General features: G+C 39.1%; 1 protein-coding gene across 1 annotated transcript; it reads left to right on the plus strand.

Annotated features, from left to right (window-relative positions):
* Positions 1-2865: 2865 nt before the first annotated feature.
* On the plus strand, positions 2866-27161 carry prlra (prolactin receptor a). The gene is made up of 9 exons (XM_036529686.1): positions 2866-3055; positions 16013-16163; positions 16934-17066; positions 19133-19302; positions 22314-22480; positions 22903-23044; positions 23602-23698; positions 25180-25249; positions 25474-27161. Exons 2-9 carry the CDS (start codon positions 16094-16096, stop codon positions 26404-26406), a joined length of 1782 nt encoding a protein of 593 aa, XP_036385579.1. The 5' UTR covers positions 2866-3055; positions 16013-16093; the 3' UTR covers positions 26407-27161.
* Positions 27162-27911: the final 750 nt, after the last annotated feature.

Below are 27911 nucleotides of genomic sequence, written 5' to 3' on the forward strand. Positions count from 1 at the left end.
GTCACTTTGGATAAAAGTGTCTGCCAAATGAACAAAGGTAATGTAAATGTAATGTAATGGCATGTTCACTCCTCTTGTTCACATCCCTTCTCCACCTTTATGCCCAGATGATGGAATGAGCTTTCCCAGACTATCATAACAGCAGAAACACTGTCGATTTTCTGGTGCAGACTGAAAATCCACATATTCAGCCAACACCTGGGTTCTTCAATCTCTGCCCTCTCCCCCTGTATAACACTACAATTAAAGATAGTAGTTGGAAAATGGACTGTGATTTAAGCATAGAAAATAAATAGCCTGGTGACACTTCAAACTTTTGCAGAGCTTGGAGGAAATCAAGGCAGTTACTGAATTTATAAATAACATTATGCACGGTTTTGGTACATTGGGTTAACACACTAATATAAAAAAATCTCTGATGCATGATGAAAACAACAACTAAATGAGTTTCCATGGTATTATGTATATTAATGCTTACCACATCAATTATTTTACTACCTACAGCATCAAAGGACTTAACACTACTAAAAATTCATAGTGTTTTCAGAAAGATGTGAAACAGCTATGGTCAGTCTAGAATGTCCTTAACTGAGGGTTGAGTTCAGTTATTACCAGGAAATACACCTATTGAAATGCACACAAATGCACATATTGTGCACATGTATATCGCACATATGAAAGCCACACATGGGACTGAAAACTTGGATTCATTAAACAAATCAAAAGTTACTTCAGTCCATGAACTGCTGGCTGCTGTACACTGGCTATCTTAACAGGAGGGAGAGAGAGAGAGAGAGAGAGAGAGAGAGAGAGAGAAAGAGAGAGAGAGAGAGTCATTATATATAGACCTGATGTGCATTACCAATTAATCACAGATTAAGTGATCAGACATCACTACACATATGTTTTGCTGTTGTGTCACACTGAGGGCATATTACAGTGATTACCAAACGCAACCAACAGGCAATGTCAGATTTCAGTCTCTTATTCACATTGCCAAAGATGTTTTCCCACAGTCCTTTTTAGCTGCTAAGTCAATAAAATAGTGCGTTTTGATGAATTTTCACTTTATACAACAATTTTTGTAATCGCCAATTGCACTGTAGGCTCTTCTGTGACAATACCCGCAGTTATGCAGGAGTGTTTATATGGGACAACTGCAATACCTCTGATACACTGCTATAGCAGAGCTGAAAGTAATAAGTAGCAGAGCAGTTTCAGCAGTGATGTCACTTCCCCGGACTTGGTTAGTTAGCATTGTTGCCCATGGAGCTAGGGGAAAATTGCCTTTAGTACAACTGATAAAAATACTGGTGATTAGAGTGAGTTGTGCACTGAGAACAGAGGGTTGGATCTCACTTACAGAGGGGCGCAACAAATGAACTACAAATTTGCGCTAAAATCCCACAGTGCACCAAAGTGACATGGGCACCAATTGGAGGATAAATGATACCCTGCTGACATCATTTGAGCAACTCACAAGCACCTAACAAATCACAGGGTGCCTGACAGAAATGAGATGAAGGTGGCCCTGGGTGAGCTACCCACACCTATCTCCAGTGGAAGCCAGCTTGTTCTGCTGATGGGGGCTCCTGGTCATTGCTGGTAAATGACAGAACTAGTTTTGAACAAGGGCCGTAGAGCTCAGCCTACACTGTAGACAAGTGTGCAACAAAAATACAACCTAATGACCAAAATTACCCACTGAATGGGTACAAATAATCTTTTTGTTTTCTTTTCTTTTGTTTTTTTTTTATAGTCATGTTGTAGATTTTTAAGGAAACAGTAAAACCACAGACACCATGTATTTACCTGTCATTGTCTCTATTTCCTCCTCTTCACAGTACAAGGTTTCACAGTATGAAACTTACACTTGATATTTTGATATTAAATATATAAAATACAATTACATATATAATAGAAAATAAATCATTATAAATAGAAAATAGAAAATAAATCATAATAATCAATAATAAAAACATTATTTCACAGTTAATTAATTAATGCACTAATACTGACTGCTCTAGATGAAAGTGAGAGGCATATCCGCGAGTCAACATTCCTGGATATTTTCCAGTGGGGCTTGCTAACTGAGCTTCATTAAATCACAGCTTAAAGAGTTTAAAGTCATACGCAGACAGAAAGGGTATCGGTTCTGTAGCTCGTCACATGAGGAAAATTTCAGCCAACCTTCAGCTCTCTCAATGGATAAAATGAAAGCAATCCTACAGATACCTGTGTCCCAAATGCAATTAAGTTGACAGAATGCGTTTGTCTTCAGTGACCCGATAATACCAAACAGCCACCGATTCCTCTGTGGGATAAGAAAATATATTTAAAGACAAAACACAGTTGTGTACATTTTGAGCGCGTGAATTTGGAAGAACTTTTCTATATGACCGAATAATAGGGGCATTCGTTTACATGTTAGTTTTCAACTCAGATGTATTACTTTTGTAAATGTAGTCTAAATTAAGTACAATCCTACCACTGACACCTGACTCATGACACACCACGCAAAAACGTCACAAGGGAGACAGCTCCTTTGGGTGTCAATAGGCCTATGCAATTCCAGTGAATTAAAAAAATTTGCAAAAGCAAAAAATTGATTATTTTATTCATTTAAATGTGTGCATGCGCATGAGAAAAATGTGAATGAGTCACAAGAGAAGGATTCCTTCCGTCTCTTAAGATCAAAAACAACACTCGGTTCGCTCCACGGAGACCTGCGTGCGCAAACGTCGAGTCTGAGAGGGATTATTTCTTACTGGGAAGGGGTGGAGTGTAGTCGGGGCGGGGAGACGAAGCGCTCTCAGCGCGCTGACTCCTCCCGTGTTAGGACCCGTTCGACTGGAGATGCGGGAATTCTAGCAGTGCGAATTTCGTTCTGCGGGGTGTGGGTAAAGTAAGAGTGTCCGCTCATGTCAGTTCTAGCTACTTACCTGATTATACAACGACATCTCGATATCCTGCTTTTAAATGTAGCGGTGGGGATAGGAGGCGAAGCCTTCTGAATTGTCGGAGGGGATTATCGTTGCATCACCGTATAAAAAAGGTGAGTGGTAGCGGAGAAATCTTTTTTCCCTTTTAATCTCAGCTGCTAACCAGATAAGTGTTTACTCGTGTTAAGCAACAGCGCTACTGTGTTCCCGTTTCAGTCTGTAAACGGTTGTAGGCTATATCAACGGCACGAAAAGCGAGGGTCATGTTAAGTTAAATATGTATTTTGTGATTAAATATCATATTCTAATATTGAGGATATTCTTGCAAAATTGGAGACAACTTGATCAACTCACTCGCAGATTCTCGGTAGCCGTCGCTGTTACTATCAGGAAAACGCAACAAACAAAACGTTTCAGCGAGAACATTTAGAATAGTGTTAATCCTTATAAAATGTTGCGTCGGGATACTGAAAATTACATATTAATATGTTACAGTACATTTTGGCCTGAGTGGTGTATCATTTTGCGTGTGATTGGAAAAAACTGTGTATAACTTCCTTACGCGTCTTTTTCACCTGAGCGCTTTCGGTTCACGCTGCAGTAAAACTTTTATTTAAAAAAGGCGCTTTTTATGTTTTAGGGTTTTAACTGTTAATGTGCTTTGGGATTCTGTTCTCTCAGATGACTTGTATAAATTATTATTACAGCCTAACATGATATTTGTAAATTCGTAAGGCAAAAGTGCATCCGCGTTTTTAACTAGACGGCGCAAACATCCCCAAAGCTAATTACCGTGAAGGTACAGTGGCCCATGGGACGTGATCTGAGGCATGTATAATTACGTCTTTGTATTGATAATTAACTCTCGATGTTAAGGTGATAGTGGAGGAGGCAGATGCAGGTTTTTGTCATGGGAAATACGGGCACAAAACCATGACCCGGCTTTCCCTAGCTTGATTTTCCCTAACTGACATTCTTATCAAATGAAATGCTACATTTTAACACACGTCTGTGTCACACGAGGATATAGAGATGGAAAAAAAGAAATGTTTTCACTGTGGCAGTGTGTTGTTGAAGTGTAATGTCAACATGAAAATTACTGGGCGCAGCCATATTAAAAGAGAAAATCTAGCTTGAAATGTGATTTGGCCGAAATCATTTATGGTTTTGTTTTCTGGTTACTGATGGAAGCCAAACAATTTTTGGAATTCCATGTCCAATACACTCCTAGAATGGTATGAGTGTTATGGTTTCTTATGGCTGGCAGCCATATTGAAAGGCACTGCAGATTTCCTTATGAAATTTCACTGTCCCATTACCTGTTGAAGGTGATGATGGAGATTAGGGAATTAAACTTCCTGCTGTGTTCACCCCCTATCTGGTTTCATGTCAGTCAGTCTTTGGTTTTGTCGTATAGAAAATAAAATGAAAAGAAAAATCCGATTGGGCAGTACACTCCCAGCCTATTTTATAAGTAGGTGACAACTGCTGGTATAATTGCACATTATGTAACACGGATTTACCCCTTCGTAATCCAGTGTGATCTGCTTGATAGAAGTCAAGCCATTCCCAGTTGGGACAGTGAACTGCTTTTGCACTGGTTGTAGCTTGATGTGGCAATACATTTTCCCAATGAAAATCAAAATTCAAATATGCAGTTGTTAAACAGTTGTTAGTTATTACCATTTCAGAGATTAATGTCCTGTGTATGAAGTATATAAAATGCCAGCAGTGTGTTAATCCATGCACGACTGTGAATAAATAAGTTTTGTTATCAATTTGGCATTCACAAATGTTTACTGGTGTACGTATTACTACCTGTCACCTGTATATCAGATGTATGTTTCAGCTTTTAAATATGAAGATGTAATGTAAATCTCTCTCAGACTGATCGCTTCATTCCTGGTGATCCCTTTTTAAGTGTGTTGGAACACTCCTTTCAGCTGGTGGGGGAACGTGTGTTGCATGTTACTCGGTAGGGCACTTCAGTTTTTATGTAATTATACATGTGGTGGTTTACTTCTGTTAGCATTGTATTTGGAATGGCATAGTCCTTCTTTTGCGCATACCACATTGCACTGACATTTGGATGTAGGCACGCGCTTGCCATCTCAGCACCTTGTTTGTCACTGACGCTTTTGCATGTGTGGTTAGTGGTGTCCTGTTTTTGCAAATTTTCATACCACTTTATTAGATGCATTGTCAAAGTCACTCTGGATGAGAGCATCTGTTAAAGCAGTGTTTCTCAACCCTCTCCTGGAGGACCCCCTGCCCTGCATGATTTGGATCTCTCCCTGCTCCAACACAGCTGATTCAAATGATCAACTCGTTATGAACTCCTGAGGCTGCTTAATAACAAACTGATCATTTGAATCGGCTGTGTTGGAGCAGGGAGAGATCTAAAACATGCAGGGCAGGGGGTCCTCCAAGAGAGGGTTGAGAAACACCGTGTTAAAGTGCGAAAACATCCTTAAATGTTAGTTGTCCGCATGTAATGTTGATGTCCGTAATGTAATGTTCTTGGATTTTCCTCACACACTGCGCGGACGGGTGTCACCCGGTGCTGCTGGTTGTTTGCATTGCTCTGAAGTACACACACTTAATCTAGGGCAAGATCCAGCTTTTTTTTTTGGGGGGGGGGGGGGGGGGTGGGGGGGGCATGGGGTTGCAAGTATGTGTTGTTTTCATAGCATGTCATTGCATGCAGTATGATGTGTATTCCATTCAGTGATACTGCGGCTGGTATACTGTCTGCTCAGATTGAACCCAGCCAGGGTGTCTTGCTGCTCTGCCTGAAGCCTTGATACCTATTATGTCTGAATTAAGAATAGAACTAAATCCACTGGCTGAGTGGATGTCAAGTTGAAATGGGTTTGTCAGTATTCTCAGTCACTGTGCCTCGTGAGTGTGGAAATGAGACTTTGAAGTTAATGTTTCACTCTATTTTTTCTCTCCCTCTCCTTTATTCTCACTGAACAACCACTCCCTAGAGATTTGTTTAAACAGTCCAAGAATATATAGCAGAGACTATCAGCCATTAACTAAGCAAACTGATTAAGGTGAGACCTGCCAGCCATACAAGGTACTTGTTTTTAAATTCATTCAATGGAAAATTGTTGGACAAGCGCTGTCGTTTTACCAAAGTTAAGTCACTTGAAAAGGGTTTCCTCGTGATCACCGATTTTCATAATTTCAACCTTGGAAGGACCTTTTAGCAATATGGAGGCATGTTAACCTTCAGGGTTGAATGGCATTGTACTTCTGAGAAATCAGACATGTGGGTAGTTCTCAGAAGTTAAATTTAAACTATGTGGAACTTTTTTTTTTAATTACTGTAACTGCTTACATTCGTTTGGCAGGTTCAACCAGCATGTCTGAAGTTCATAGCTTACTTGAGAAGTTTTATTTCACTTAGTCTTAGTTTATATGTAACAGCTCATAGAGTTAGACTTTCTACAGAGTTAGAGTCCAGTGTATCTCTTTTTATTTTTTACAGTTCCCATGATCACCTGTCAGAGCTTCACTTTCATGGGGTTCATTTTTTAAGACATTATTGTTACTTCCTTCCGTGTGAAGTCGCTGACAGTTTCGTGGTTATAAAGCATGGCTGTGAGAAGGTATTTGTGCAAACATTCCTCCATTTTATGGCCTTTTGAAATGCTTACGGGTGACACAGTTGTAAAAAGACTCGTTGTCAAGGGCAAAAAGTGAAGAATAGATATGAATAGACTGTTAGTCTATATACTGTCTATATTCTGTATACTAAAATACATATATATATATATATATATATAATACACATTATACATACACATATATACATATGTATGCTTCCATATATTTGTGTAATGGAGATAATAGACATAATAACTTGATCTAAAATAGACTTACTGAGTTTAACTTATTCATAGTATTTGTCCCTCACTAGTATTTTAAATGTCTGCGGATCTGTTGTAGCTACTTAATTCAGCTCTGTAACATAACTGAAATTGCTGCAATAAGCTCAGGTAGAATTTGGACCTCAGGGGTGAGCAAGTATTTTCGAGCGGGTATCGTCTGAATAACTGAATGACCTTCCAAGGTTCTGACAACATAAAAGGAAAACGCAGGTCTCATAATCATGTGCTTATTAGGAACGAACGAATATGGTGTCAACATGAAATTTAGTCTAGAAGTTTGTCTTTTCGAGTGTTTTATTTCACGGAGCTACCCTCATCTTTATGCACATGGCCAAAATAAAGAGGATCGTTATTTCTTGCAAAGGTGTGTGCCATTCTTTTAAGGGGCTAGCAAGCTGTGACTCATTCCTGTTTGCTGTGGGTTTAGCTGCACTCTAGAGCACTGAGCACTAGCATTGAAACAAATTATCCAATGTCAGCCTGCTGGCTAAGTGTGATTCACATGCCTGAAATGATAATGTAATTTCACACTCATGTGCTTCATGTCAGTCAAACACAGGGGAAGTAAAGCTTACAGGAAATAAGAGGAAATGGATGGAGATAGTAAGTACAATGGTGAACGGTGCTGGTTCATTTATTATCCGCCAGTATTGCTGGTCTGGTCTAATCTCGTGAAGCAGCCTGTGCCTTCATTTCTGTGTCTCGAGGTGGCTTCTCACTCACTGTTTTGTCTGTCTGTTTTGCATAACAATGTTGACGCATCATCTTTTTTCTTGATCTTGCTTTCCTTTAAGTTCCATACCTTAGTAAAATTAAAAATCCTTGATTGAGTTGTCATTATCTATGAAAAGATACATACTGTGATCACAGCTGTAGTGCATCTATATTCAGTGTACCGTCACAGCATCTGAATGTAACATCATGTGCTTTGCCAGTTTGCAGGTTCTGTATTTCTTAATGCTTCAATATCAGAGTATCAAAAACTAAAATGTGTTAGATATCAAAATAAAAAATGGTCAGTTGGTGGTTTAAGTATGGTATAATATTGTTCAAAAGTTTTATAAGATATTTTGTGCAAAGCAGTCGAAGCTCTTGCTGATCAGTTTGGCAGGTGAATCTAAGCATCTGTCACATCTTCAAGTGAAAAGATCCTTTTTTAGAAGAGCTCAGCAGAAGTTTTAAAAAGGAATAACACAAAACAATTTTTGTATCATCCTCGTATGTCAAGTTGCTAGCATCTTCTTTGCCCTGAATAGGTAAACATTGCATCATAGTGCATTACAAATATCAGGATGTTTTCCAGTTGTGTGTGATACTGTGGGTAATAGTTATATATTTTGAGGCATATCACCAATCCCTAGTACAGAAAGAGTTGAGGTGAATTTTAGGTTTCACATCCTGAGTGTAACGTATTTTTCACTCAACATCGCTCATGCCTCATGTGATAAGATCATTTATGTTAAAGCTTGCATTATATTAAGAATTATAACAACGTATTACTCTAATCACGAGTTACCATGTTATGACTTGTGTTACGTTTTTTTTTCCGTCAATATTATCTGTCTTTCTCACCTCTGTGTATTAGTCAACATCCAAATTAAGAACTCATTTCTTAATGGGGCAACGTATTTCCAGCGCATTCACAAAATATTGAACATTTTTTGGAAGAGTGGAGGGACAATGCGGCATTGGAAATGTCGCCGCAACATATTGTCATTTTTTGAGACACTCCTGTTTGTCTGTTGTTCTTCCAGACAATATCTTTCCAGTTAGGCTAAACAGCTCTTTCAAAGGCATTCTCATGGGACACCTCTTGGGAAAACACAAAACCAGCAAAGCAGTCAAACTGGTTTCCTTTTTTTTTTTATTCAGTTTTTATTCAGCATGCGGGTCAAGGTTCTGTTGTGGCTTCAAGCCGAAAACCTTCCCTAAAGTTCCATGTATTTTAAAAGGTCAATACTTTGTTAGTTTTTCAAGATGGCGGTTTGCAAAAACAGTATCTTGAGTTAATAACCTGCACTGGTTAGATTATTAAAGGCGCATTACATGATTAGATGCAGGGTGCTGTATGTATCAACTGAAACCCATAATACACAGATTCTCTCTTTATCCTCCAAAATGTCCCTGTCAGCTTGCATCTGGAGTCGTTTCTTTGGCTGTTTCCTGTCAAGCAAAGCTCTGACTGAGGTGGTGACACCTCCAGAGCCGGGAGGTGACAACTGGCAACTCTTCCCCACCACACAACACCCACCTCAGCTATCAGGTATCCAGACGGGAGCAGCAGCGCAGCAGCTTTAATAATGTAACATCCTTAAACCTTCACCCGGGGAGCGTTAGGTGATGAGCTGAATCTAGTCTCAGGGCTCCTGGCTGGAGCCAGGCCAAGGATCACCTTATAGCACTGTGTCACTTCCATGTGCAACTCTATACCCCTTCTCACACCTCCTCGAATGAGTCATATGGCATTGAATGTTTCGATGTTGGCTCTGTTGACCTTAAGTATTGTTTGTTGTCTTTTCCCCCCCCACCGTAATGATGTTTGGCTTTGCCAGGAGCCCTTGAAAAAGGGTGTTCAGTCTAATTATTACGAGCTTTGTTCTTCAGTTTGAATAGCAATTTTAAGTGAATGCTTTATCTCTTGTTAAAAAAAAATCCAGCACATCTTGTGTAAGTAGGTCTAAGTGTTGTTCAAATTCCATTAATGTAGCACTATCATGATCTGCAGTGACGCTCATTATTTTCACTGAAATTGTTTTTTATTGTTGTAGTTCTTACTCTGTGTTTGTGACTGAAAACCATGTAATTTTAGAGTTTTTTTCAGGTTTAGAACTGGTTTATGAAATGGAACTGGCAGGCATTTAACAAGCCATGCTCGATCCCATGGTAAATTAATTGTTCGCAGACATGTGACATATGAATAGAGTCCTTACCTGAAATTATTTCATTTGTAGTAATGCCAGCTTTCCCAATGCAACATGTAAAAACTACAGACAGTTGTGCAATTCATACAGTATATGCGTATTTAATGCATTTTTAATAATTTATGCTGATCTCCATTTTTAAATACAGCCAGCTTGCTGTTGGTCTTTGTTATGGGTAACTTTCCGTTGGTATTGGAGTTGTGAAAATAGAAAAAGTAAGTAGAGCTTTCTCCGACTTTTTCCCCGTGATTTTTCATTTTATGCACGTCTCTTTGGAATCACCAGCTGGGTGTTGTCCTCTCTCACCGTGATGACTGCTGCCGTCATGCAGAACTGTGGGCCGTAGCGAATGCAATCCTCCAATACACTCGCACGTAACCCCTGACAGTTTTTCACACTGCACATCACCCACGGCATTACAGTAAACCGCACACCCATTGGACAGTGGGCGCAGCCTCACTGTTGTCAATCCGAGCAACCTGCTGGCGCCTGAAGGGTTACAGGGTTCTTAAGAGAGGCAGTGTGAGCAACCCCTTCCCGCATACCCAGCCCTATCTCAGGTGGAACAAAAGCAATCTGCTCCGGTGCTGCGGGCTCCTGGTCACAGTCGGCTGATGACACGGGCGGGATCGAACTGGGACCGTAGAGCTCAACCTATGTGCTAAGCAAGTGCCTAACCCACTGAGCCACTCAGGAGCCCACAAATGCAGAACCAGATGCAAACCAGGAAATAGTCTGTTGTAAATGCTTATGGGAATGAGTATTGTTTTCACCTGAAAGGGCTTCTTTTATAATAATCTTCTTCTTATCCTTTTTTTCATATTATATAGATGGAAGTTTACCTCAGAATTTTGTATAATTAGATACATGGAGGTTTATCTTTGATCTGTATTATCAGTGTTGACAAGACAATGCTGAGTTTTTAATCTCAGCGGTTGTTAGAAATTCTGAAAATTACTTTTGGTCCAGCCCATTGGATGTTATGCACCTGTAAGTGGATGTATGTTGTGTGGTAATGGTGTTCATTACGCCCAGTTTCAGCCATGTGTAGTTATTAAATAATTTCTGTCAGTCTTAATTTTGCAGAGCGCTGAGTTTTCGTACCGTGAAAGAGTGCGAGTAGTCTCCTAGTTTTTGTGATCCTCTGCTGTGTGGGAGCGCCCCTTAGTCGAACGAGCATTTTCCCAGCTTAGCAGCTTAACCGGGCGAAGTTATGTAACAAGGCTATATGCAGCGGAAGGAAAATCCTCTGCTCTAGCCTTAATGCCAATTATCAGATCACAACATCGTTCTTGAATCAGAACACCATTGAGTAAATAACCAGTGGTTACACCACCACTTTTGTGAAAACAATCCACTTCATTTTTATTCATTGAAATTTCAGAATCCAGGTATGATTAGTGGCATGGCTTCGGAGTCTAGTAGAGTGCATATTCAAAGTGGAAGAAATTAACATTATCCAGTACCAGCTCATGTTAAACGCATGTGGTAGCCTCCATTGCAAAAGAGTATAATCAGATAAACTTATTCTAAGGAAAGCCAGACAACCATGTGATCAGTGATACTGTTAATCACAATGCTAAATCTTAGATCATGCTTCAAATTTGGGTGGAATCATGATTCCACACTGTATTATGGATTTTGGGACGGTGGTTCAATACCTAAAGTTAAATCACCCAGTTCAGACAATTTTTAATGCATTCTCAAAGATAGGCTTATGCGTACCTCTGATACCCACAGGTCTTGCAATGTCCACTACTCTTTGCTGGGCAGATGACCAGTAGGAGGTTAGAAGAGTTAGATTATAGATAGCAAAGCACAATCCAGAAAGTGAACTTCATTCCAGTTTGCTTCTTATTTTCACTCATGCATTTCCAGACATGTTTCAATCCACTTGCTGTTTGACAGCAAACACTGAAATAACCCTCACAATGATAACCTCAGCATCTGTGCTCGTAATGCAGAATCTGCATGCGGCAGACATGCTGTCAGTCAAAATGCAGTCACAGAAAGTCTGCCTTCTGATGACATAACCCCTTATGCAATCAGATATACTGTATACACCAGCTGGAAGGGAAGCTTTTTTTCATTGTTGGTGTGCAGCTGTGCACAAGTGAAACAGTGTTTTTTTGGTTCACAGTCTCTGTCATGTTCACTTGTCACTTTGAATGCCTGTCTTGCTTGTCCTGCTTTCGTATCAGTGGTGGTTTCGCCACATAGCAGAAGCTCCTGTTTAACTTAATGCATCCATCTGGGGTAAGCACTACACAAATCTGCCAGTGATCTTCAGAATATTTACAGTTTTTTGTCCCAAATGCTTTAAATACAACAGCTACCATAACCATTTTCAATGCAAATGGACAGAAATGTACAGAAAGGGAAAGAAACTGGTATATAGCTCATCTTAATATATAATGTATGTAGAACAGTAAAACAGTATTATATTAATCAACTGAAGCTTTATTAACATCTAGTTCTTTGATATAAATTGAACAAAGTTAATAAATTTGATGTCACCTGCATGTGCAGATCTAGCATAGCTGTGGACCCCTCTTCTGGCCAAGCCCTAGCCTGGCTGTTTCAGTCCATTATTCCTCCCCCAACACCCTTCTTTGGCGTTGTATCATGCATGCTCCTTGGCATTGTGGTGACTTTTACATAGAGACATGGGTTAATTAGCCAACAGGCTATTAATCACAGTAGGGTGGGTGGAGTTGCTGGAGAAAGAGAAGTATCTAAATATCTAAATATCTTTTTTTGGTTACTCAGCTACATCTCTGCATTTTAGCTCTGGGTGACTGGATTCAAGTTCAGGTGGCGAATTAGGTTATCTATATACCTCCCAACCCAGGGATTAGTGGATGACAGCAATTAAATCTTTTAAAGGAATTTCCACCTTGACCAGTATTCACTACACTGGGGGAAGCTAGTAGCTGACTGTCTGTACTGTCTAGCTAGAGTAGCTTGTCATGAGTCCTCAAGCAATGGAAAAACACTATAGCTCCATAGCTATCCGGTTACACAGGTTAGACATAAAACAATGAACCAAGCTGCAGTACGATTGCCAAATGGCTGCTTTAGCAGAGTAGGACATACATCTTCCGAATCCTTCTTTCTGCAATGCAGTGATGATTAAAACACAGAAGACACTATCTGGGTTGATCACATTCAATGGAAACAGGCATAGTTTGCATTTAATGCTGAAAGCTTCGAATTCCTAAATTTTACTCCCTGAGAAAAATGTTTAAATGTTCACCCACAAAAGCTTTTGAAATATTTGACCAGGTACATGTTAGCTTTGTTTTTTTATGTCTTTTGAAATTACAAGAAGTCAAATAGCTGATGGCAGTAGTCTGCTGCTTGTTACCTTTGCAATCAACAATATTTTACAGAGTTCATTTGATCACATAGTTTGCTAGATTGAGACATATCAATATAATTTTGAGAAATATTGTATAACATCCTCCAAAAGCACAATGCTGTATGTTTCAAAGTGGATTACGTAGTTGACTGCCATGTAATGCTGTCATCGAACAACAGTATAGCGATAACACATGCAAAATGCAATTTAATGAGTTACTCTTTAACTGTAAAACACACGAATAAACACCATTAAAACACAGTTATTCGTTCTCCTGCGAGAAACCCAGTGAAATCCAGTCACCCTCTGCTTAGTATCACATATTTGTTCTGTGTGGCAGAGGGGATATTAAGTGGGTTAAACTGTAATCAATGTTTTGTCCATGCAGATTTGTTTACAAGAAAAAAAGGGTCTGTGGAAGGAGCTAAAAGAACTTTGCAGGGAACATGTACACACCAAGTGCAGTTCTAAGAAGCAATAAATCATAGGCAAGTGGAGGCTCGGAGCGCATGTATAAAGGCATTTTTGTTTCACACAGCATGTGACGAAATTGTTTCTGAGAAACAAACTGTGGCCTCTGGGCCCAGAGCAGTGACATTCAGCGTTATAGACAGTTTAACATTTGGAGGTGTCGGCAGTCATGTGACACTTGCTGTCTGTCATTATTCACTCTTTTATGTCAGTGATTATCACCAATAGCTGATGACTAGGCCTTTGACCTTTGGCTGTAGCCATAAATTCACAAAAATGTCATACTGAAGAGGCAAAAAAGCAAACAAGGAAAAAAATGGTCTAGATCAAAACGCTATAGTATGCCAAAGAACACATTTTTTAAAGGAAATCTTTTTTTAAAGGAAATTACCATGGTAATTCCCCAAGAAAAGCTCTTGTTTAGAAATATTATGCAAGTAAATATGTTCTATTTTATGGTTTCTTTCACAGAAACAAAATATACATACACTGTTGGCCTGTCAACTAAATGTGTACTGTTAATTCAGTCTAATTTACTTCAAATTCACTTCAGTTTGTCTTATGTTTTACTTCCATGTCTAAAATTATGTTACTGTGTAAATAACTGATCTTGTCCAGTACAATTTCCATTAATTGTGGGCTCTTTCATACCCTACACTGTACCCTCATGCTGTACCTGTAAACACTTGTATTTACAATTTATTTTTAATTACTTAATCTTTAAACACACGTATCAAATCCCTGTAAGGGGGGTTGGATAATGATGATCTGTGAAGTGAAGGGGAGGGGACTAGGGCATATTGAAAGAAGGAAATCAAAAAAGTAATGATTAATGTATTTCTTTCATTTTTTTGTTTCTTTGTCCTTAAATGCATGTTTTGTAAATATATATATATAGATATAATAATAATAATAAAAAGGATAAGGGAAAAGGAAAAATAATGGGGGGGGGGGGCAGGTAGGATGGGGGGGGCAGTAACTAGAGAAGAGGTTGGAATACTGACCATTGGTTTTGGGTGGAGGATAGGTGGAGGACATTCACTTGCTAGTGGTGAGACAAAAGACTATTGATAAATATTGTATGTGTTTTTTTTTCTGTTTTCTTTTTCTTTATTTTATTCTGTTTTTATCCTTTTTCTCTTTTTTGTGTCTTCACCTTCATCTACTTGCTGTAATTCAGTAATATTATTGATCCTGTTGCCTTTCCTCTTGAGCTTAATAAAGATTCCTCCTATGAGGGGGGGGTGGTGGTGGGCAAAAAAAAAAAACATGTATCAAATGACTGCAGTGTTTTATTGGTCAGTTCATTTTAAGTCAAAGGGAGCAGAGTGTTCAATAGTTATATTTCCAGTAAATGATGAGATGAATAGCTCTGATTTATGTTGTTACAGAGTTAGAACATCTAGTATTATTGTATTACTGTATTTTTATTCATGGGGGAGCACAAGATTAAACAGCAACATTAAACACGAGATAAAAAATATTTTTATCAATATGTTGAGTGGAGGTAGCTAAAGACCAGCAACAGAGCCATAAACAGCAGTGACAACAGTAGCACAAGCCAAGGCAGGCAGTTATCGTAGATAGTTGGTGTGAAAAGGTTTACTCTGAGAGGAACAATGTGATCCCACCATTACATACCCAGCTGAAAACTGAACATGACAGCTTTCACGTTCTTTTTTTTTTTTGGATGGTTCTCTCTTGGAGAATTGGGATCCAACAAATATGTCTGAAAGTGGGTGCTGAAAGAATGGTCAGGGGATCAGTTAGTGTGCTGAGAAAAGACTCATGTTCTGATACCAGGCAAAATTCATCATTTCAATCATTTTGGAAACTTGTAAGCAGTTGACAGTTGTGGTTTATAGTATGTTGTTTCATTTATTTTTCCCCTCTTCCATTTACTATACATTGCTGGATGTTAGAATTTCCCCACTTCCCAATTACAGATTTTACCCCTGATTACAAGGTACTGTTTGTTTGAAGCCTTGTGCTTTGTTAGTATATGTGTTCACCACATGTGAGCTTCGTAACATAATACAAAGAAAATTCTCACTACAAAAAAATCTCTCCATTGAATAATACCAGTGCTTGTAACTGGAAAACACATTGTCAGATTATGAAAATGTATAGTGTAATCCAAAAATTGACAACAAATGTGTGTGTATGAATTCTGTGTGTTAAGACAAGAAACATGGTAGATGCAGCAGACTTCCATCTTAACGTCTATGTAGAGTTTTGGACATGGTGTCTGGGAGGGTTTAGTTGGTTTTATTTTGCTTGGACAATTAACCCTCTCCTCAGTAGCCAAACATGTTAGGGTGGTCTGTGTTTATACACAAAGTAAGGTTGTTGCTACCCTGGAAGCCTTGTTTTCACTGGAAACACTGAGCCATAGTTCTTTTGTCCTTTACCGTGTAGGATCAGCTGATCACCTGACTGGCACTGGTCTCCTCTCACCGTGTTATCCAGAGCTCAGTTGGTGCTCAGGAAGACTCTGCCATGATGTGGAGAGACACAGGTGTCACGCTGATAATGTCCTTGATCTTCACTGAAGTCCTGGGGAGTGCCCGTAAGTGGCATCATGTTTTGTGTGTTGTAAAGCTTGAGTAACAAAGTTTACCATGCACTTCCATTACAGGATCGCTCTGTTACCTTGTTTCCACCTATTATTCTTTCTTCTTCTTCTTCTCCTCCTCCTCCTTTATTATTATTATTTATATTATTATTATTATTATTATTATTATCCTAGCAGATGCACTTTTCTAGTTTATCTTATATTTTTCATATTGTCCATTTATAAAACTAATATTTACTGAAGCAAACCTGAGTTTGAGTAACTCACTTAAGATTATTGTAGCAAAACTGATTTGAACTGATTCCACCTTTAGGTAGCAAGTACCATTTACCAGCCAAATCTCTACATTGTCAGCCTTCTGCAGGGAAAAGACCTTGAACCCTCTAACCGATTATAAATGAAATACTTAGAACAAAGAGTGAAGTATTTCACATAATAAGTACAAAAACATTGTCTATACAATGTTCGTCATTGTGAACAACATTGTTCGTTCCTAAGGGAACTGAGGAGACATTCTCTCAGGCTTTTTTTTGTTTCAAAAGACAAAGTAATTATTTTGTTCTTTCTTATAGAGGTTCAAAGCATGGGAAAAAAAAGTTTTTCCACTGAGAGTGTCTTTCACTGAGGTGATTTGTTATTCTTCACTGAGCTGTTTCTGTTGCATGTATTTCTGTGACTTGAGTATCCGTAATACTCACAAGCTCAAGAAGTTTGTCTGTGTGCCATGCCGTACATCCTTTAAAGCAATGGTCTTTGCACCTCAGGGTTCACTCCCCCAGGGAAGCCCAAGATCACTGTCTGCCGGTCTCCAGAGAAAGAAACCTTCACCTGCTGGTGGGAGCCTGGCTCGGACGGAGGCCTGCCAACCAACTACTCCCTCTACTATCGCAAAGAGAAGTGAGTGTTGCCTGCACCACTGTCATTGTGAATGAGGCAGGCCTGATGTCTGGGAAGCAGAACAGCAGGAGCCATTTCACAGCTGACTGCGATACCTATTACATGTGGATGTGTTTAGGAATGCAAATTCATTGGCTTTTGGGGAATTGGCTATCTCTTCACAATTTAGATAAAAATCGGTACAAAGATAACATGCACTGGATTTTGTCATGATTGTAGGTATCATAATTCATTATTACTGTTGAAATGCTCTACATCAAAGCTTTGGCCACAAAATCACATGGTTTATCACAGTTATAAATGTAAGGGTATTCCTAGTGTGGAGAGCACTTAAAAATGAATCCCTGTGACAACTCTGCAAATATTCAAATAGGGCAGCACAAACTGCAGCCTGATACCGTTCTTTGTGTTTCGTGATCTTTCAGTAGCTTTTCAGAGTTCTGTAGATATTTCTATGAAATGTAAAACAACTTGGTGCCCTCATAAATAGGCAGACGTAATCCAAGGTCACTCAAGTGGCATAACAGCATCCATTGTATTGTTGATACCTGGTGTAGAATGTTAGTGCACTGTTATATGTGTGTGTACACACACACACACACACACACACACACATATACAAACACATGCATACATACATGCACACACAATGTGCCATGACAAGTTTTTTTTTCAAGTTGGGAACAATTCGTTTAAGTGAAAAATGTTGAATTGGCTTTGTCCATCCCTCTTCATCTGACTACAGATTTAATTTGTCCTGTTTACTTTACACACTAATATTTCTGTGTGTAATGCCGAATACTGCTTTTGAGTTACACTGAAGTATTTTTCACTACGTGTTTGTTTTGAAATCATATCAAATATTTGATTTTTTTTATTTGATATTATCTCAGCTAAAAAGGTGTAACCTCTTATAGAGCTAGAGTCTTGAGCCTCTGTAATACTTAGACCAAAGTATTTGTGATGGTACATTCTGTGCCGGTCATAGATGCAGCAGCTTTAGTTACCTCGTCAGTTAAAGTAGATCAGGTTACCCCTTAAAGAGCATTAAGGGAAATTTGCTGATTTTTGGTAAGGTTTATGACAACAGAAATAAGTGTCATATTTTAGTTCTTGTCTTAACCAATAATTCAGTCCATACTTTAGTCAGTGTTATTCTAACAGTATTATTCAACCGGATCTGAACTGTATGAATTTTTCTGTCTCTCTGTGTTCATTGTAAGTATGGAACATAATTTTAAAATCAACAGCTAGTTATAATCCTTTTTAACTTACTCTGAAACTACAAACTACAAAATGGTAAATTGTAAAAGGCAAGGACTGATTTCCTAGAAAAACTGAACTACTGTATTCCTTCAATGGTCTTTATTTCGATGGTCGTAAAGGCGTATTTTGTCATTTACAGTCCAACGTCAAAGCCTGCTTTGACAAAACATATTTGGCTGATTCTCTGCATAAAGAAAGTTATGTTATGTAAAGTTTGTTTTTGGTTGTTTAAATTTAAGCATTCTTCGCCTCGCATGAACAATGAACTATTTGGATCAATCAGCTATTACTGTGCAATTTACATCTGGCAGGAAACCGTAAAAGAGCCCAAACAGACTTTAACTGGCTAAATGGAACTTAATGAAAGAATTATATCATTGGGTCATGCCTGAAAAATACGCCCGAACCCTGTGGCTTCGATAGGCAGACCAGAAGGTGACCTCTGCATGACTTTAAAAGTTTTGGCGCAGAAACATAAGCTGCATTCTGTTTTTATTAAATAAATATTGTGTAAATAAATATTTGTGTTTCCCACGATAGCACTATGGGTATAGCGCTAACCCAGTGGGTGCACTTTGTGTAAGTTGCTCTGGATAAACACTTCTGAAGAATAAATGAATGAGTAAATATGACATCTAATGCAGTGGAACAGAAGATGTGGCCGTGGCTGGCAGTGCTAATGTTCACTTTGCATGATTGCCCTGTCTGAGAGTGTTATTCTTGATCAGACCAATTCTGGTACACTTCTCTGTTGTCCCCCCCCACCCCCCACTCCCCCCTCCCCCCCGCCACCCATGCAGCTCTGATGTAGTCAGCGAGTGTCCAGATTACCGCACAGCGGGGAAGAACTCCTGCTTCTTCAACAAGAATGACACCTCCCTCTGGGTGAACTACAACATCACAGTTGTGGCGACCAACGCCCTCGGAAGCAACTTTTCTGACCCAGTGGAAGTGGATGTTGTGTATATTGGTGAGTCCCTCTCCTGCCACATAGGATCCATGAAACCTATACAGGACTTCTGCCATGTGACTCATCCAATTTCAGCTTCACAATTAGCAATAGCAGGCGCTCTCTCCAGACGGGACCTGTCCATACCTTAGAACTACCTAATGGCAGAAGCGAAAGTTCAGAGAATGTAGGGCAAAAGTGAGAGGTCTTTATGTAAGCAACAACGTGAGGAGTACAGGAACTATTCACAGGGGGGAGTGACTATTAGGTAGAGAAAGAAGTAGAATAAAGTTATCCCAAAATAAACAACAGCAGAAAATTCACACCATTCACAACGGGCACGAAGAACCCAACCTCGTACATCTAACCCGAGCAGAATTAACCAAAGAACCCTTTTGTCCTTTGAGTTCTATAGATGAACCTCTCACGGGTAGTGTCTCTCTCTGACAAGGCACAGGTTGAAAAACCAGTTTTGTAGGGTAAGAACCCGCCAATCTGTGCATGATCTGGGAATGGGAGGCGGATCAGGTTCACCATGTTGTTCAAGGGAACCACAGAAGAGTCCCACCCACAACTGAAGCAATAAGGCCACGTCCTATTTGGCCAACAACATGTTTTTAGACACAAACACGCTACGTATGAAATGCTAACGTTAAGATATGGAAAGCAGGTGTACGTGTACTGCCACTGGTTTCCTAAGGGCAGGAAGGAAACAAGGTTGCCATGCCCTTCAGTTCACATGCCATGCCCCATTGTGTCCCCTTGAAAACCAGTGTAAAGGCCACCTGTTTAGCAGGCATGCATAACTCTTGAGAGCATTCCCTCTTGTTGATCAAGTTTTCACTGTTTTTTTTTTATTGTATTCCACAGATGTCTGTAAAATTTGTTGACACGGGTGTGACATGGTTTGGTATCCATCTTATATGGTTTGACAGCCATTTTGTGTGTGGTAACATTAAGATAATGTGCTTCAGGCTAGTTCTGTCACTCAGAAAATTTAAAACTTGTAAACTGATGCATTGTGTAACATGAAATTGATATATAGCTTTAAATTAACATCTGTAGCAGTTCTATGCCATGATGGCCATGTTATGTTGGAGATATATACAAAAATTTAGCTGAAAGCTTTATTTGTGCATAAGATACTTGTATGACCTTCATACCGTGAAAGCTTCATAATTCTGACAAGGCATGGTGGCCAAATCGTTCAGAGAGGTACACAATAGAATGCCCTTTTGCTGCATTTATTGGAATTGCCATGGTGGCTATAATGAGTATGGCAGTATACCATAGCATGGTTAAATATCCCATAAACCCATAATCCCATCAGTTGCATCACTTTAAAGTTCTACTCTCGCACTTTATTTAAAAATACAGACTCATATTTGATTTGATCTACTTAATTGAATAAAAATAAATAATTAGTTATAAATCAAGCATACCTTTCCTTTAGGAAGAATTGTATTGGACACTTTTAAATCGATAAATAAAGTGTTTGATGGGGTTGTGGCTGGAAACCAAAGACTATATAGGAATATTCCATGTACAGATCACATGTTGCAAAAACATGCACTCATAACTTTGGGACTCTAGAATACACATAAAGAATGCACTGTGAAGATTTGACATGCAAGTTTGGGCGAGTCACTCCAGAGGAATGCAATCTAGAGGGTAAAGTAGAAGCACTCCACATTTTTTTCTGAGACAACAAGCATAGAGCTTGACAAAACTAACAATTTGGTACCTCTACAATGAAAGTGACTGACTTTAGAGGTTTGTTTTAACTTAGCTGGTCTTTCAAGTCCCACATCACTCTGTTTAATATATAAACTACAGCACCACTTTCCAGGAAGTATATGAGAATTTTCTAGAAGAATGCCAACTCCATGTTCTGTTTTATCTAAAATTACAATGGCTTTGTTGGGAAGTGTGAATTGCGGTTCTCGTCTTACACAGCTTAGAAGAATTTTCCATGAGAAGGCTAATCATGTTTTTTAGATTTCAGGCTGACAGTGTAGTCCATGGTAAACTCTGATAATGTACTTTACAATACACTCTGACATCTTGATTTATTATACCAAGTTTACAGTTTCAAGTTTACTGATCTTTTTTAGTGTTTTGACTCTCCAACAGCATGTAATGCTTAAAACTTATCAAATCATTTGGAAAATGTTACATTTATCCACACACATACATGCACATGGATAAGATGGATTACTTGTGCTAAATCATCCAGTCAAAATTAAAACTTCCCTCAGACTTTTTCTAATCCTATTTGTCGTTGCCTTGTTTTTGTAGCTGTTTAATAAGGTAGATAGGGGTCCTGTCAAGCATAAAGTGAAATTTTCTAAGTGATTAAAATCTGTTCACGTCAGCAGCGCAAACAGACCCTCAAGCTAATACCACTGGGAGCAGAACTTGACCATTCATTTGACGAAATGCCTTTTTAGGAAAGAAATTTAAAACATTGTTTTTTTTCATTTAGTCCATTTACGATGTAGTTCAGGCATAACAGATATATCACTTATAGACTTAAATATATATTGTCAGTAATGATCAGTAAGACAGAGTCATGTTTCATGTAGCTTTTGTAAAATTATATTGTCCTGGAACAAATGTATACCTCAACTGCACTATATCTTAAGATTGTTTTTTAAGAATTTCTCTCCCTGAAAAATAGTAAAGTTTTTTTACACTTAAAGGAAAGGTATTGTCTCTTTATTATATGAACATTAAGCTGTATAACAAGGAGCAAATGTGAGCTGTTTTATTAGTAGAAATCAGGTTGTGCTGATGCAGTAGAATTTGGCAAGAGGAATCACTCAAAGTCTTTCCTGTCCTCGCTTGTCGTTACATTGTGTGCCATTAAATCCGCCAGCAAAGATTGATTTACTAAAATCATTACTGGTCAGCAAAACGGACACAAAACAAGACAAAAAAAAGCCACCCTGACCACAAGGCCAAAGTGCTAATCCTTACACATAACTCAAATAATTTACATGTTCATGCTTCCATTGTCTCGCCCCCCACAGTCCAGCCTCACACCCCGGAGAACGTGACCGTGGTGGTGAACATGGTGGACGGTGACCCCTTCCTTCTGGTGAGGTGGGAGCCCCCTCGCAAGGCTGACACTCGCTCCGGGTGGATTACCCTAATCTACGAGCTGCGCGTCAAACTGGAGAAGGACGACAAGTGGGAGGTATGTGGGGCACTTGGCACCGGACTGCAGCTAATAACCGAGATTAAAGAGAAACCTGGCCAAATCCTGCTCTTAAGGGCCACTGTGTTCTTTTTTTATGAGTTTAATTTTAATCACACAAATGACTTAATCATCTACTTCTCTGGTCAAGGTCTAGGCTGTTAATTCAGAGCTATTTTAACACAGACCAGGCCAGCCAAACAAAATTTACGATAGTTCCATTAGAACACATATTTCCGTGACATATTTCCAGTTATTCACTGACAGTGACTTGGTTTTTTTTGTACTGAATTAACTCTGAAACATTCATTCTCATGGGGCATGTTATGAACAATTCCAAAACGGATTGCAAGTTCAACCACAGAAAGACAGGAATCGTGTTGGTATATTTGATCTGACGTCTCTATGGGTTCATTCTTAAGGAGCACTTTGCCGGCCAGCAGAAACAGTTCAATATCTTCAGCCCACACTCTGGGGAGGTCTACATGGTGCAAGTCCGCTGTAGACCAGACCACGGCTTCTGGAGCGAATGGAGTACCACGGCTTATGTGAAAGTCCCAGACTGTAAGCTTACATGTTATGCTTCTTTGAAATTTGCTGATGGTTCCCTGGAGCTGTATGTTCTGAAATATAATTTGAGGAGGATTGTCTCATCTATGTTCCCCAGCCATTGAGAAGGCCTTACCCTCACCCCTGCTGCAACACTCCTAATGTGTCACCTGAGGTTGCTTATGTTGTTCATTCTAATTTGCTGGCCTCATGAGCAACCTAGTGAGAATTTTACACTGGAGAGATGCACTTCACAACATTCAATATGATACTCTGAAAGAAGTACAATAATGTAAGCTTTGTAAGAGTTCAATATTCCTGATAATATACTCAAGTTGATGCTTGGGGTGGCCGCAAGCCATACGTGTCTGGGCCAAACTAAAGCGTGTATTTGGCAAGCTCTCAGCAAGGATTACCGTTGAAAACGATGTTATGTTGCTTTGTGAAGTGCCACTTGGAAGTAAGCTAAGCAATAACTGCTGAATTTACATAATTTGAATCAATGGAGGTTTATTCAAATATAAGCAGTTTTGTTATCTGTTGGTATGCAAATCACTGCTTGTGTTTTTCAGACATTTCTAAAGAGAGATCGATGTGGGTCCTGATAGCTGTCGTCTCAGCTTTTATATTCCTGGTCTTCACATGGACAGTGAATGTGAAACGCAACAGGTATGGCAACTAGAGTAGTTTATATAATAAATGTAAATTTATTCTCTGTTTTATATATTTATTTATTGAGCCTCCCCTGATGACACTGAAGTGTATTTCGAAAATCCTCTTCTTTTTTCGAAACAACGCTCACCTGGTAGTCACTCCATGTGTGTTTGTGTGTGTGTGTGTACCTAGATTTCTCAACACATTTATGTCCTTTCTGTTATTGATGGACCGATAACACATTCTAGACAACCCTTCTCAAACAACAGTCATCATCTTTCCATAAAGAAAACAAGGATGCTATTATTTATTGGGATTATCAGTGGTCTCACACCATTTCCAATAGATTACCAATGTATCAATGCTAATGTATTAGTATTAACAATTTTTATTGAAATGCTCACACAGATTAATACCCACAATTGTATTACAGTTTTTGTTGTGTTTAATCAGTAAAAGAAAACCAATCAAAATAACATGTTTTGTTCATCTGGTGAGCAACACATAGAGGAAACAGCGAACTTCATTTGATAATCATCACAAGACAGTTTTTTTATTGTTTGGCACAATTAATAAGCATTCAGTTAAGGGTTACCCATTGGTGGCTTATTTCTTTTCAACTTAATTGCACATTGTGCGTGATGCATAAAATTATTTTAGTGTAGATATTGCAACAGTTATTTGAAGTTAAAAACTGCTATCAAAATTATTCAGTGTAACCCATTCTTTATGTTGTAATTGATAACATGTAGTGAGAAATGCCCAAATGTTCCTTAATTCTCCTTTACTAGGAACAAAACTGACCATAACACTGATGTGTAATCCTTACTGAAACATGCAAGTTTGTAAATCATAAAAATAATCCAGGTTGTGGTTTTAACATTTGTGAATTTATGAATCCATTTCCCCTCTGTATAAAAAGTAGGTCTTTTATCTCCCATAGAAGGGGTATTCTCTTTCATTGATCATAAATCTCAGCCTTGCTCAGGGCTGCCAGTTTATTTGGTATGTGATGCAATGTAATCCAGTTTTTGTTTTGTTCAGTTTTGTAAAAGGCAGTACAGTATTCAGTAGCTTTTTTGCTAACTCCTAATTGCTGATACTAGTAGGTTACTTGTTTGCAAAAAAGCATACAGTACAGGTATTGCAGTATTGTTTAACAAGATACTACTAAGTTGCCTTTCTCAGTAATATTACAAAAGTTAAGACTCCATCTGAAGCTAGCTATATTGCTAAGTAAGCCAAACTCTTGACCCCTTGATAATTTTTACAACCCATTTTTATTTGGCTGTGTATATCTTTGCCAACACTTCTCTTAGAAATGTCCACCAAGCCCATTATAATTGTACAGATTCCATTGTCATTTCCAAATTGATGTTTATATTTTTCCTCCATAAGCTTATATATTTTAACATATTGGATCAATACCTTTGTGCCATCCTGGAAGCCTTTACTCTTTAATCACTGTAGTTGCACCTGTTTTACTCTGTTTCTAGTGTAAAGCATTTTCTACTTCCTCCTGTTCCTGGACCAAAGATCAAAGGATTTGATACGCAACTGCTCAAGGTACAGTCCTGAGTTTATAGTCAATAAAACAGAGATTCATTCTGTTCTATGCCAGAAGACTGGCAATTGATTGTGAAATTGTTGTGTGGTCATTGAAGACAGAGCTGTTAAACCTCATTTACAACATCACCCCATAGCATAAAGCAGCAAATAGTTTGAATGCAATCATTCAGGCTCTTCCTCCCCCCTCACCATTTCTCAACTCTCAACTGTTTGGCCCACAGGCTGGGAAATCAGAGGAAGTGTTTGGTGCACTGGTCATACAGGGGTTTCCTCCGACAACAGACTATGAGGATCTTCTGGTTGAATACCTGGAGGTTTACGATAACGAGGAGCAGGAGCTGGTGCTTGACGGGAAGGACCTCCAGGACGGACTTTTGAAGTCCAAGAGCTCCTCGGACTCTGATTCTGGGAGGGGCAGCTGTGACAGCCACACTTTGCTGATGGAGAAATGCAGTGAGACCAAGGAAGACCAGGCCGTGGAGGACAAACAGAGCAAGGCTGGTGTGGGGACCATGGAAAGGAGTGACAGCCACGTTCACGTTCACTCCTCTGAATCTGCTGCTGAGAAGGTCAGGTCATGGCCTACGGTCTTCTCCTCCCAGCAGCACATGCAGAAACCCCCCTACCACAGCATTCCTGAAGTGTCTGGGCAATGCCACGTCTCCGGGACCCACTGCCCCTCCACCCATCCGCAAGACCACAAGGAAAATCCCACTGAGGTCTGCCTGGGCAAACCCCCTCCTGGCTTCAGACACACGCAAACCAACAGTGATTTCAGCATCCACAGCAGCAGCTACAAGAGGGAAGCCACTTTCCCACCCTCTAAGTCCATGGAGTATGTGGAAGTTCAGAAGGTCAACGAGGAGAATATGCTGGTGCTGAAGCCCATAGCAAAGGAAGGGCAGGACCTCTACCACCTGGAGTTCACAGGACAGGATTACAGTAAAGTGAATGGGGTGGTCAATGACAACGTCCTCTTGCTTCAGAGGGAAATGGCTGCCAAGTGCCAGGAGACAGGAAGCCCAGCAGAGAACCACTCCCAGCAGCAGCCTGGTAAATCAGCAATGCACACTGCAGTGCCTATGGCCCATGAGGGAGTGCACATTGCACCTAATGGCTATGTGGACACAGCCACCATGTTGCCCACCTACTAACTAACTTCACTGAATTCCATAAGGGCCTACTGGAGCTGCTGCTGTGTGGGATTATGTTATTTCTTGGAACATTAAAGGTATAAGAGGACCAAAAATTTGAATGACTTTGGAAGTATACCTTGGTTAAGAAAGCAGATGTTTCAGTGGGACTTTCCTCTAGTTGCCTCACATGAAAGCCCTCAGACTGATTTTACTGTACTTTGTTTCTTGAATTGTTTCTCTTTTTAGAATTATCAGGAGATTGAGTTGTCATTGATAGTGATGATAGGCAGACTTAATTTCAAATCACACCATGTTTGACCAGACCTTGTTTTAGTCTTTTTCCGTGACGTGCAGCACAAATCTACTCATTTCTAAAGCACATATTTCTACAACCGATTCTAAGAACTTCGTCATTTTTGTGTGCTCTCGCAAAGTGCATTGTGGATATCAACGAATTATAATTAACAATTAAAGCTACAGTATTTATTAAAATGATAATGAAAATTGTCAAAGCTTAGTACATGTGTTTGGGTTAGTCCCAAACATACAGAATCAAGTCTGATTTCCTCTTCACTGAAGAAAAATAAGTTGACAATCTTGTAGAAAGAAAAACACTACAGACAAGAAAATGAGGCCTATTTTTCCTGTATAACAGTAAAAAATACATTTTATAAAGATTATATTTTGGTGTACATAGATATTGATTATTCATCTTTGTTTTAAAATTAAGCTGTTTTCCATTAAAGGTAGATACTAAAAGCTGCTTCTAATTTATGTTATTCCCTCAGATCTCCTTCTCACAGTCCGCAAAGTTTTATAATATTTGGTACAAAGCTCTGTTACTATTAAAAAAAATTAACAAGGTAGTACTTTGGTACTTTTACTATATTTAATACTCAAAATTGCTGTTTGTACAGTAACTTTGAATGGCAGAATTGTGCTTTGTTACCATTGTGTAAATAGTGTGAGCTATTGTTTATAAAATTATACATTGAAGAATTCACTCCTTATATTTACTTTTAATGATATTGGAAGTAAGTTCATAAAGGAGCTACAAAGAATGACTTGATAGATTTATATATGGTTTTGTCACTGCAGGTTGACCAGAATGTATCTTAATAAATCAAAGCAGCTATTGCCAAAATAGTGTTTGATCTGCGTACCTATCACATCTTTCTGTCTTTATTTACATACACACATATATAATGGAAACTTTTTTCCAAGCCATAGAATAATTGAGCAACCCTTAGCCTCCACTACAGCTTACAGCACTACAACTCCTTCTTCTTGGAATGCTGCTGTACAAGCTTGGAACTGTTTCTAAGGTTGAACTTCCTCCTGCTCAAATCCATTTAGCAGTGTTCACGGAGGCATTATCGTCTTGGCATACAGGAACATCTCGAGGAAACAATGTTTACACCGTAGGGTGTACTTGGTTGCCTAAAATGGCTTCAAGTGGCTGTAATTCTACCATGCGGTAACTTCCATGATATGCCTGCCCATAGCATAACAGATCCATCACC

Source organism: Megalops cyprinoides, chromosome 5, assembly GCF_013368585.1.
Source record: "Megalops cyprinoides isolate fMegCyp1 chromosome 5, fMegCyp1.pri, whole genome shotgun sequence".
Lineage (NCBI taxonomy): Eukaryota > Metazoa > Chordata > Actinopteri > Elopiformes > Megalopidae > Megalops > Megalops cyprinoides.